Source organism: Oncorhynchus kisutch, linkage group LG1, assembly GCF_002021735.2.
Source record: "Oncorhynchus kisutch isolate 150728-3 linkage group LG1, Okis_V2, whole genome shotgun sequence".
Lineage (NCBI taxonomy): Eukaryota > Metazoa > Chordata > Actinopteri > Salmoniformes > Salmonidae > Oncorhynchus > Oncorhynchus kisutch.
The window spans coordinates 2789975-2802755 of record NC_034174.2 but is presented as its reverse complement, the minus strand read 5'-3'; the positions used below and the strand labels follow the sequence as shown (position 1 = coordinate 2802755).

Genomic DNA, 12781 nt, shown 5'->3' with positions numbered 1-12781 from the left:
TGATTTTCAACTCATCGCCTATTCACATCCCAGTAAGATATGGATCTGTTCGCACTTCCTACACCTTCCACTAGTTGTCAACAGTCAGCAGAACGTGGAATGAAGCCTCTAGTGTGATGTGGGACCGGATGGGAGGGGAATGGTATGTGGTCTGGCAGAATGCCAGTTCCTGGTTGTGCACATTAGTCTTGTTATCGCCTTGCGTTCCATTACTCTGTACACAAAAATGAATGCTCCGGTCAGAACGGTATTGGATATATATGATAACAACATCCTGAAGATTGATTCTCTACTTAGTTTGACCAGTTTATTCGACCTGGAATCTAACTTTTTGAAGTTTTCGTCCGAGTTCGCCTGGACAGGCGCCAACGTTTGGACATGTGAGCTAAACGTGCTAGCAAAAGTAGCTAATTGGACACTAGTAATGGACATTATCGAACAAAACAACAATTTATTGCAGAACAAGGATTCCTTGCATTGCATTCTGATTAAAGATCATCAAAGGTAAGGGAATATTTATGATGTAATTTCGTATTTCTGTTGACTCCAACATGGCGGAGAAATGTTGTGTACCTCTGAGCGCCGTCTCAGATTATTGCATGGTATGCTTTTTTCGTAAAGTAAAAAAAAAAAATCTGACACAGCGGTTGCATTAAGAGCCAGTGTATCTTTAATTATATGTAAAACATGTATCTTTCGTCAAAGTTTATGATGAGTATTTCTGTTATATGACGTGGCTCTCTGTAATTACTCCTGATATTTTGGAGGCATTTCTGAACATGGCGCCAATGTAAACCGAGATTTGTGGATATAAATATGCATATTATCGAACATAAATGTATTGTGTAACATGGTGTCCTATGAGTGTCATCTGATGAAGATTATCAAAGGTTAGTGATTAATTTTATCTCTAATTCTGCTTTTGTGACTTTATCTTTGGCTGGGAAAAATGGCTGTGTGTTTTATTGGATTTGGTGGTGATCTAACATAAATATATGTTGTGTTTTTGCTGTAAAACATTTAAGAAATCGGACACGATGGGTAGATTAACAAGACGTTTATCTTTCATTTGGTGTATTGGATTTAGTTAATGTGTGAAAGTGAAATATTTCAAAAAAATATTTTTGAATTTCCCGCGCTGCCTTTTCAGCGGAATGTTGGGGGAGGAGGTTCCGTTAGCGGAACGTGTGTCCGAGACAGGTTGTTAAATAACAAACTTGTATGCCATCTGTAAATACGAATACAATTGTTAAATTACAAGTCTAGTTGGTTAAGCCATGGAAACAGACAGCTCTATCTCTAGAAATGCCTTTGGTCTTCACAGAGTTAGATAAATCAGCTTTTAGTATTTTTCCAAAATGTGATGTTTTCGTGCCTCTAGGCCAGGGTAATCCAGATGGTTGATTGACGACCTTTTTACTGAAGGACGCATTTGTTTTCTTTCCTTGTAATTGTGTATCTCTGCTTTTAATATTGTATTGCTTTGTATATTTTTACAGGGCTCATCTGCAAAAGAGACCTTGGTCTCAGCATGATTCCCTGTCAAAATAAAGGTTCAATAAAAACATTAAACAATAAGATTTAATTGGGACACAGAGGGAGTGTTTCTCAAAATGCAACCAATCAATCAAATCAATTAACTAATAAATCAATCAATCAAACAAACAAACAAACAAACAAACAACTGCCAAATAGTGAATAGCGTACCTCATTGTTCTTGCCCAGGTGGAACATGATCTGGTAGGCCCTCCCAAGTAATGTGTCCTTCACCATCCCATCCCTCAGATGATTCGGGAACAGCTGTTCATGAAGAATGACGTGGTATTTCAATACCTCTTCACCCTGTTGACAAGTAACAACATAGTTATTATGGTATGAGGGCCCGATTCCGATTTAGGAAATTACACACTTTCCTAAGCACTTCGCAGTAGTTGGTATTCAGACTTACTTTATGCGGGTGTGTAATGGCCGTGATTCCCTTGCGCGCTCTGAGTAAATGTAATTCAACCACTGAAAACCCTCCCACTTACTGGCCAACAGATTTTCATGTGGAGTTTTCATTCAATGGGGTTTTCAGTATATTTATCTTAAGCCATTCCTTTAAGTACGGTGCATCTTTTAGTTCGAATTTTGTTGACAGCCTCACTAGAATATATCTAGAGAACGGGTTCAGATTATTAAGGATCATTTAAAGAAAGACATCTAAATATATTAATTTGAAAACATGGCGTATGACGGTGCAGTGAGATACCCGATGGTTGGGTGATAGTTCTCGGGCAATCATCTTGAAAAAACATATACCTACCAGCTATGTAGAGTTAGTCTGGCTCAGGTAATCTCTACCTACCAGGTATGTAGAGTTGGTCTGGCTCAGGTAATCTCTACCTACCAGGTATGTAGAGTTAGTCTGGCTCAGGTAATCTCTACCTACCAGGTATGTAGAGTTGGTCTGGCTCAGGTAATCTCTACCTACCAGGTGTGTAGAGTTAGTCTGGCTCAGGTAATCTCTACCTACCAGGTATGAAGAGTTAGTCTGGCTCAGGTAATCGCTACCTACTAGTTGTGTAGAGTTGGTCTGGCTCAGGTAATCTCTACCTACCAGGTGTGTAGAGTTAGTCTGGCTCAGGTAATCGCTACCTACTAGTTGTGTAGAGTTGGTCTGGCTCAGGTAATCGCTACCTACTAGTTGTGTAGAGTTAGTCTGGCTCAGGTCATCTCTACCTACTAGTTGTGTAGAGTTAGTCTGGCTCAGGTCATCTCTACCTACTAGTTGTGTAGAGTTGGTCTGGCTCAGGTAATCGCTACCTACTAGTTGTGTAGAGTTAGTCTGGCTCAGGTAATCGCTACCTACTAGTTGTGTAGAGTTGGTCTGGCTCAGGTAATCTCTACCTACCAGGTATGAAGAGTTAGTCTGGCTCAGGTAATCGCTACCTACTAGTTGTGTAGAGTTGGTCTGGCTCAGGTAATTTCGGACGGCGGCGTCGTGTGGAAGTAGGAGCGTATAATCATAGACGCCAATCTCCTCTGTCAGGTTGTAGAGCTGGAGGGAGATTACGGGAAAAACAGAAAACAAAGTCAATAATATCTCTGATCGAGCTGATACCAGACACGTAACAGACACATAGAAGGACAGGGGGGGGGGGGGGGGGGGGTTGGATTTAATATGAAGGAAACATGTAAATATTGTTACCTTGGTAATAGCATGTGACAGCAGAGCACAAGCGTCCTGTCCATGGGGTGTACTTGTACATCAAGCTGCCTCACGTTACAACGTACCAACCTACCAAAAATAACGTACCAGTGCTGCCTGTGTAAAGAGACTGAAGGTAGGGGTGGTGTTGAGGAACTGCATCAGGCCTGGGGGTTCTGGTGGGATGTCTGACAAGGGGGGTAACAGAACCTGAAAACACAAAAGCATCAACACAGGATTCATTTAACCTCTAAAAGATTTTGGAATATTAAATTCAAGCAAATTAAAGCAAGTTCGTGTGAAGTTCATTTATATCCACAGACTAAAGCGGTGACCTGTTACACGTTACCGTATTAATGATGTGGATGTATCCGTTGATAGAAGGGATGTTGGGGGTGAGGATGGTTGCATTCTCTATCCTAACTTCCTGAAACACAAAGAAGAACCAGGATGTTGGGGGTGAGGATGGTTGCATTCTCTATCCTAACTTCCTGAAACACAAAGAAGAACCAGGATGTTGGGGGTGAGGATGGTTGCATTCTCTATCCTAACTTCCTGAAACACAAAGAAGAACCAGGATGTTGGGGGTGAGGATGGTTGCATTCTCTATCCTAACTTCCTGAAACACAAAGAAGAACCAGGATGTTGGGGGTGAGGATGGTTGCATTCTCTATCCTAACTTCCTGAAACACAAAGAAGAACCAGGATGTTGGGGGTGAGGATGGTTGCATTCTCTATCCTAACTTCCTGAAACACAAAGAAGAACCAGGATGTTGGGGGTGAGGATGGTTGCATTCTCTATCCTAACTTCCTGAAACACAAAGAAGAACCAGGATGTTGGGGGTGAGGATGGTTGCATTCTCTATCCTAACTTCCTGAAACACAAAGAAGAACCAGGATGTTGGGAGTGAGGATGGTTGCATTCTCTATCCTAACTTCCTGAAACACAAAGAAGAACCAGGATGTTGGGGGTGAGGATGGTTGCATTCTCTATCCTAACTTCCTGAAACACAAAGAAGAACCAGGATGTTGGGGGTGAGGATGGTTGCATTCTCAATCCTAACTTCCTGAAACACAAAGAAGAACCAGGATGTTGGGGGTGAGGATGGTTGCATTCTCTATCCTAACTTCCTGAAACACAAAGAAGAACCAGGATGTTGGGGGTGAGGATGGTTGCATTCTCTATCCTAACTTCCTGAAACACAAAGAAGAACCAGGATGTTGGGGGTGAGAAGAAAAACCAGGATGTTGGGGGTGAAGATGGTTGCATTCTCTATCCTAACTTCCTGAAACACAAAGAAGAACCAATATGTTGGGGGTGAATATGGTTTCATTCTCTATCCTAACTTCCTGAAACACAGAGAAGAACCAGGATGTTGGGGGTGAAGATGGTTGCATTCTCTATCCTAACTTCCTGAAACACAAAGAAGACAGTCACAGTCAGATCATCTTGAGACATGGCTGTAGACCCTACGGCAACAAGAGCAACGATAACAACATCTTCAACTTACCCCATCAACAGTTTTGACCTCCCATGTAGTAGGCAAGTGTAGAGTGGGTAACCGCTGGTTGACCTGCTTGTCCAGGTCCTCTATGGAGAATATCCCCTGGAGGAAGTGGGCTCTGGGGAGAAAGAGGAGTGTGTCTAAGGCCGGGATTCAATCTAATCCCGTGTTATAGCCTTGAAAAATGTATTTTTATTTCAACGAGACCAAATAAATGAATAAAATATGCAATAAAAAAGATAAAAATAAAGGCGATGTGGATTGAGCCGACATATGTAGTGTTTTATCGTGAACCTGACTTCCACCTATGCTCGAACGTTGCCTTTAAAAGCATAATTGTCTACAACCCGTGATTGGTTTGAATTTCTGCCAAATGCTTCCTGGGTGACGTTTCCCTCAGGTACAGAGCTAGGATCATCTTCCCGTGACCCAATCCTAACCTAAACCAAGACTCCGTGTCTTAGAGCACTCGTTTCCAAACTGTGGGGCGAACCCCCCCCCTCCAGGGGTCGACAGGGGGGCTTGAAACTTACGCTTGAAAGTTGTAACGGTAGAATGAACAAAGTGCAATTTAGAACTTGGGTATTACATCAGTTCCTCTTGTCATGTCAGTCATTACAGACCGTAGAGAGAGTTTCATAACTTGTCAGAAATGTCCAGATCAACTAGCCCACGTCAACTAATGTTTTTTAGCCATTCGATTTTATAGCAATGTTCGAGTCACTCAAATGTCACATTAGACATGGCAAAATTTATAGATTTCCAAGAAAATATGCTTTAAAACAGCTCTGAACTCCATGACAAAATGTGTTGAATTGCAGGAAATAAGCTTTAAACCTGCAACATTTTCTCTCAACAATGCTTGTGCCTATAGAAATAGACTTGGGGCGAAGGATGTTCCCCCATGCTGGAAGGGGGGCCTGATAGAAAAGGTTTGGGAATCCCTGCCTTAGAGCAGTTAAACCTCTCACTCCACCTGGTATATTCACTTCAGATTGACATTATTAGTACATTACTTTATAACAGTGATATTGAAAGTCGGGGTCGCGACAACTGCTGTGAGGTCGACAAAATAAAAATAAAAATGAAATAACAAAAATTAAGTAGTACAGATTAATGTATGGGACAATATACAAACGTTCTTGAAAAAGATAATTAGAAAAATACCATTGTAAAGAGTAAATGTTTTTATTGGTTTCTTTTCATGTTGAAAAGAGATGCAACTGTAATCAACTGCATGGTATTAGTTGATGTGAAAATATAATTGTGCAGACTGTAAGGTATGGTATGGTAAGGTATGGTAAGGTAAGGTATGTTATGGTATGGTATGGTATGGTAAGGTAAGGTATGGTATGGTATGGTATGGTAAGGTATGGTAAGGTAAGGTATGGTATGGTAAGGTAAGGTATGGTAAGGTATGGTATGGTAAGGTAAGGTATGGTATGGTATGGTATGGTAAGCTAAGGTAAGGTATGGTATGGTAAGGTAAGGTATGGTATGGTATGGTATGGTAAGGTAAGCTATGGTATGGTATGGTAAGGTAAGGTAAGCTAAGGTAAGGTAAGATAAGGTAAGGTATGATAAGGTAAGATAAGGTAAGGTATGGTAAGGTGAGGTAAGGTAAGGTATGGTAAGGTAATGTATGGTAAGGTATGGTCTGGTAAGGTAAGGTAAGCTATGGTAAGGTAAGGTAAGGTAAGGTAAGGTAAGGAATGGTCTGGTAAGGTAAGGTGTGGTCTGGTAAGGTAAGGTATGGTAAGGTAATGTTAAGGCATGGCATGGCAAGGTATGGTCTGGTAAGGTAAGGTAAGGTAAGGTAAGGAATGGTAAGGTAAGGTAAGGAATGGTATGGTATGGTAAGGTACGGTAAGGTAAGGTAAGGTAAGGTATGGTATAGTATGGTATGGTATGGTATAGTATGGTATGGTAAGGTAAGGTAAGGTAAGGTAAGGAATGGTAAGGTAAGGTAAGGAATGGTATGGTATGGTAAGGTACGGTAAGGTAAGGTAAGGTAAGGTATGGTATAGTATGGTATGGCATGGTAAGGTAAGGTAAGGTAAGGTAAGGAATGGTAAGGTATGGTATGGTATGGTATGGTATGGTATGGTATGGTATGGTATAGTATAGTATGGCATGGTAAGGTAAGGTAAGGTAGGGTATGGTATAGTATGGTATGGTAAGGTAAGGTATGGTATAGTATGGCATGGTAAAGTAAGGTAAGGAATGGTAAGGTAAGGTAAGGTAATGGTATGGTATGGTCTGGTAAGGTATGGTATGGTAAGGTAAGGTATGGTCTGGTCTGGTAAGGTAAGGTAAGGTAATGGTATGGTCTGGTAAGGTAATGGTATGGTCTGGTAAGGTGAGGTATGGTATAGTATGGCATGGTAGTGTAAGGAATGGTAAGGTAAGGTAAGGTATGGTATAGTATGGTATGGTATGGTAAGGTAAGGTAAGGTAAGGAATGGTAAGGTAAGGTAAGGTAAGGAATGGTATGGTATGGTATGGTATGGTAAGGTACGGTAAGGTAAGGTAAGGTAAGGTATGTTATAGTATGGTATGGTATGGTAAGGTAAGGTAAGGTAAGGTAAGGTAAGGAATGGTAAGGTAAGGTATGGTATGGTATGGTATAGTATGGCATGGTAAGGTATGGTAAGGTAGGGTATGGTATAGTATGGTATGGTAAGGTAAGGTAAGGAATGGTATGGTCTGGTAAGGTAAGGAATGGTATGGTCTGGAAAGTTAAGGTATAGTATGGTAGGGTAAGGTAAGGTAAGGTAAGGAATGGTAAGGTAAGGTATGGTAAGGTAAGGTAAGGTATGGTAAGGTAATGTTAAGGCATGGCATGGCAAGGTATGGTCTGGTAAGGTAAGGTAAGGTAAGGAATGGTAAGGTAAGGTAAGGTAAGGAATGGTATGGTATGGTAAGGTACGGTAAGGTAAGGTAAGGTAAGGTAAGGTAAGGTATGGTATAGTATGGTATGGTATAGTATGGTATGGTAAGGTAAGGTAAGGTAAGGTAAGGTAAGGAATGGTAAGGTAAGGTAAGGAATGGTATGGTATGGTAAGGTACGGTAAGGTAAGGTAAGGTAAGGTAAGGTATGGTATAGTATGGTATGGTATGGCATGGTAAGGTAGGGTAAGGTAAGGTAAGGAATGGTAAGGTATGGTATGGTATGGTATAGTATGGCATGGTAAGGTATGGTAAGGTAGGGTATGGTATAGTATGGTATGGTAAGGTAAGGTAAGGTATGGTATAGTATGGCATGGTAAAGTAAGGTAAGGAATGGTAAGGTAAGGTAAGGTAAGGTAAGGTAAGGTAAGGTCATGGTATGGTATGGTCTGGTAAGGTAAGGTAAGGTATGGTAAGGTAAGGTATGGTCTGGTAAGGTAGGGTAATGGTATGGTCTGGTAAGGTAATGGTATGGTCTGGTAAGGTGAGGTATGGTATAGTATGGCATGGTAGGGTAAGGAATGGTAAGGTAAGGTATGGTATAGTATGGTATGGTAAGGTAAGGTAAGGTAAGGAATGGTAAGGTAAGGTAAGGAATGGTATGGTATGGTAAGGTACGGTAAGGTAAGGTAAGGTATGGTATAGTATGGTATGGTATGGTAAGGTAAGGTAAGGTAAGGTAAGGTAAGGAATGGTAAGGTAAGGTATGGTATGGTATGGTATAGTATGGCATGGTAAGGTATGGTAAGGTAGGGTATGGTATAGTATGGTATGGTAAGGTAAGGTAAGGAATGGTATAGTAAGGAATGGTAAGGTAAGGTATGGTATAGTATGGCATGGTAAGGTAAGGAATGGTATGCTAAGGTAAGCTAAGGTAAGGTATGACATGGTATGGTAAGGTAAGGTAAGGTAAGGTATGGTATGGTATGGTAAGGTAAGGTAAGGTATGGTATGGTATGGTAAGGTAAGGTATGGTATGCTAAGGTAAGCTAAGGTAAGGTATGGCATGGTATGGTAAGGTAAGGTATGGTATGGTACGGTACGGTATGGTATGGTATGGTATGGTAAGGTATGGTAAGGTAAGGTATGGTAAGGTAAGGTAAGGTAAGGTATGGTAAGGTGAGGTAAGATAAGGTAAGGTAAGGTATGGTAAGGTGAGGTATGGTAAGGTAAGGTAAGGTAAGGTAAGGTAAGGTAAGGTAAGGTATGGTAAGGTAAGGTAAGGTAAGGTATGGTAAGGTGAGGTAAGATATGGTAAGATACGGTAAGGTAAGGTAACATAAGGTAAGGTTAGGTAAGATAAGGTAGGGTATGGAAAGGTATGGTAAGGTAAGGTATGGTAAGGTAATGTATGGTAAGGTATGGTCTGGTAAGGAATGGTATGGTATGGTATGGTATGGTCTGGTAAGGTAAGGTATGGTATGGTATGGTATGGTCTGGTAAGGTAAGGTATGGTATGGTAAGGTAAGGAATGGCATGGTCTGGTAAGGTAAGGAATGGTAAGGTAAGGTAAGGTATGGTAAGGTAAGGTAAGGTAAGGTAGGGTAAGGAATGGTAAGGTAAGGTATGGTATAGTATAGTATGGCATGGTAAGGTGTGGTAAGGTAGGGTATGGTATAGTATGGTATGGTAAGGTAAGGAATGGTAAGGTAAGGTAAGGTAAGGTAAGGTAAGGTAAGGTAAGGTAAGGTAATGGTATGGTCTGGTAAGGTAAGGTAAGGTATGGTCTGGTAAGGTAAGGTAAGGAATGGTAAGGTAAGGTATGGTCTGGTAAGGAAATGGTATGGTCTGGTAAGGTAAGGTATGGTAAGGTATGGTATGGTATGGTATGGTATGGTAAGGTAAGGTAAGGTATGGTATGCTAAGGTAAGCTAAGGTAAGGTATGGCATGGTATGGTAAGGTATGGTATGGTATGGTAAGGTAAGGTATGGTATGGTAAGGTAAGGTATGGCATGGTATGGTAAGGTATGGTAAGGTAAGGTAAGGTAAGGTATGGTATGGTAAGGTAAGGTATGGTATGGTATGGTAAGGTAAGGTATGGTAAGGTAATGTATGGTAAGGTATGGTCTGGTAAGGAATGGTATGGTATGGTATTGTAAGGTAAGGTTAAGGTATGGTTTGGTATGGTCTGGTAAGGTATGGTATGGTAAGGTAAGGAATGGCATGGTCTGGTAAGGTAAGGAATGGTAAGGTAAGGAATGGTAAGGTAAGGTATGGTATAGTATGGCATGGTAAGGTATGGTAAGGTAAGGAATGGTAAGGTATGGTATGGTCTGGTAAGGTAAGAAATGGTATGGTATGGTTAGGTAAGGTATGGTATAGTATGGCATGGTAAGGTATGGTAAGGTAAGGTATGGTATAGTATGGCATGGTAAGGTATGGTAAGGTAGGGTATGGTATAGTATGGTTTGGTAAGGTAAGGTATGGTATGGTATGGTATAGTATGGTATGGTATTGTAAGGTAAGGAATGGTATGGTATGGTATGGTAAGGTAAGGAATGGTATAGTAAGGAATGGTAAGGTAAGGTAAGGTATGGTATAGTATGGCATGGTAAGGTAAAGTAAGTTAAAGTAAGGTAAGGAATTTTATGGTATGGTAGGGTAAGGAATGGTATAGTATGGTAAGGTAAGTTATGGTAGGGTATGTTATGATAAGGTAAGGTATGGTAAGGTAAGTTATGGTAGGGTATGTTATGATAAGGTAAGGTATGGTAAGGTAAAGTAAGGTAAGGAATTTTATGTAAGGAATGGTATAGTATGGTAAGGTAAGGAATGGTATAGTATGGTAAGGTAAGGTATGGTAAGGTATGTTATGATAAGGTAAGGTATGGTAAGGTATGTTATGATAAGGTAGGAATGGCATGGTAAGGTCAATTACTTTAGAAGGTATGGGAGCCTGTAGCGGCTAAACCAGAAGTCCTGCTCAGAGGTGGTTAGATTGCGGATAACGTCCCTGGAAGGTACCAGAGCCGTTAGATTCCCACTCAGGTCAAACTCTGACGACCTCTAAGAGAGGGGACAGAAACAGGAAGGATCAATCCCTGACCTTTATAAAGTGCCTTCAGAATGTATTCATACCCCATAACTTTTCTACACTTTGTTGTGTTACAGCCTGAATTTAAAATGGATTAAATTGAGATTTTGTGTCACTGGCCTAAACACAATACCCCATAATGTCAAAGTGGAATAATTGTTTTTCGAAATCTTTACAAAAAAATAAAAAATGAAAAGCTGAAATGTCTTGAGTGAATAAGTATTCAACCCCTTTGTTATGTCTAAATAAGTTCAAATCACACTCTGTGTGCAATAATAGTGTTTAACATGATTACCTCATCTCTGTACCCCACACATACAATTATCTGTAAGGTCTCTCAGTCGAGCAGTGAATTTCAAACACAGATTCAACCACAAAGACCAGAGAGGTTTTCCAATCGTTTTCCACCATTCATTTTTTCCATATGGGATTTTACAAACACTTTAAATAAGGACTGTGTTTTGTGCAGGCTTACACTGGTTCCACATTTTGATAACTGTGTAAATCTCCCTTAAACAAGGTGACTTTTAGCATGGTGGGGGCTGCATCATGTTATGGGTATGCTTGTCATCGGCAAGGACTTGGGAGTTTTTTTAGGATAAAAATAAATGAAAACCTGGTTCAGTCTGCTTTCCTACCAGACGCTGAGAGACAAATTCTCCTTTCAGCAGGACAAAACCTAAAACACTAGGCCAAATACATACGTGTGTTGCTTGCGACACTGAATGTTCCTGAGTGACCTAGTTACAGTTTTGACTGAAATGGGTTGAAAATCTACAGCAAGACTTGAAAATGGTTGTCTAGCAATGATTAACAACCAACTTGACAGAGCTTAAATAATACATAAATAAATCATGTGCAAATATTGTTCAATCCAGGTGTGTGAAAGCTCTTAGAGACTTACCCAGAAACACTCACAGCTGTAATGACTCTTAGAGACTTACCCAGAAGCACTCACAGCTGTAATCGCTCTTAGAGACTTACCCAGAAACACTCACAGCTGTAATGACTCTTAGAGACTTACCCAGAAACACTCACAGCTGTAATGACTCTTAGAGACTTACCCAGAAACACTCACAGCTGTAATGACTCTTAGAGACTTACCCAAAAACACTCACAGCTGTAATGACTCTTAGAGACTTACCCAAAAACACTCACAGCTGTAATGACTCTTAGAGACTTACCCAGAAGCACTCACAGCTGTAATCGCTCTTAGAGACTTACCCAGAAACACTCACAGCTGTAATGACTCTTAGAGACTTACCCAAAAACACTCACAGCTGTAATGACTCTTAGAGACTTACCCAAAAACACTCACAGCTGTTATGACTCTTAGAGACTTACCCAGAAGCACTCACAGCTGTAATCGCTCTTAGAGACTTACCCAGAAACACTCACAGCTGTAATGACTCTTAGAGACTTACCCAAAAACACTCACAGCTGTAATGACTCTTAGAGACTTACCCAAAAACACTCACAGCTGTAATGACTCTTAGAGACTTACCCAGAAGCACTCACAGCTGTAATCGCTCTTAGAGACTTACCCAGAAACACTCACAGCTGTAATGACTCTTAGAGACTTACCCAGAAACACTCACAGCTGTAATGACTCTTAGAGACTTACCCAGAAACACTCACAGCTGTAATCACTGCCAATGGTGCTTCTACAAAGTATTGACTCAGGGGTATGAATACTTACGTAAATGAGATATTTCTGTATTTAATTTTCAATAGATATGCTAAAATGTCTAAAAGCCTGTTTTCACTTTGTCATTATGGGTTAGGGTGTGTAGATGGGTGAGAGAAATAATATACTTCATCAATTCAGGCTGTAACAACAAAATGTGGTATAAGTCAAGGGGTGTGAATACTTTCTGAAGGCTCTGTATCTACAGGAATATGATGTGTAGAAATACAAATACATCTTAAATGATATGGAGAGAGTTAGAGCCAAAAGGAAAGTAAAAAAAGATAGACAGCTACAGACCTGTATCAGGCGGTAAAAACCATACAGATTGGTATTCATGTCCAGTTCCTAACAAACAAAACAAGTCAGCACAATAACAGTCAGTGAAACAGTACCAAAACGCAACCACCTGTCT

General features: G+C 40.6%; 1 protein-coding gene across 3 annotated transcripts in view; it reads right to left on the bottom strand.

The window, feature by feature from the left end:
• The window catches only part of stab1 (stabilin 1), a 177534-nt gene that overhangs the window by 102762 nt on the left and 61991 nt on the right, over window positions 1-12781 (bottom strand). For all 3 annotated transcript variants that reach the window (XM_031837524.1, XM_031836604.1, XM_031837078.1), the window contains exons 27-33: window positions 12667-12714; window positions 10524-10651; window positions 4702-4813; window positions 3540-3617; window positions 3299-3400; window positions 2936-3040; window positions 1708-1842 (exon numbers count right to left, since the gene is read on the bottom strand). In XM_031837524.1, the coding sequence (XP_031693384.1) occupies window positions 1708-1842; window positions 2936-3040; window positions 3299-3400; window positions 3540-3617; window positions 4702-4813; window positions 10524-10651; window positions 12667-12714 (708 nt within the window). The remainder of the gene's footprint in view (window positions 1-1707; window positions 1843-2935; window positions 3041-3298; window positions 3401-3539; window positions 3618-4701; window positions 4814-10523; window positions 10652-12666; window positions 12715-12781) is intronic.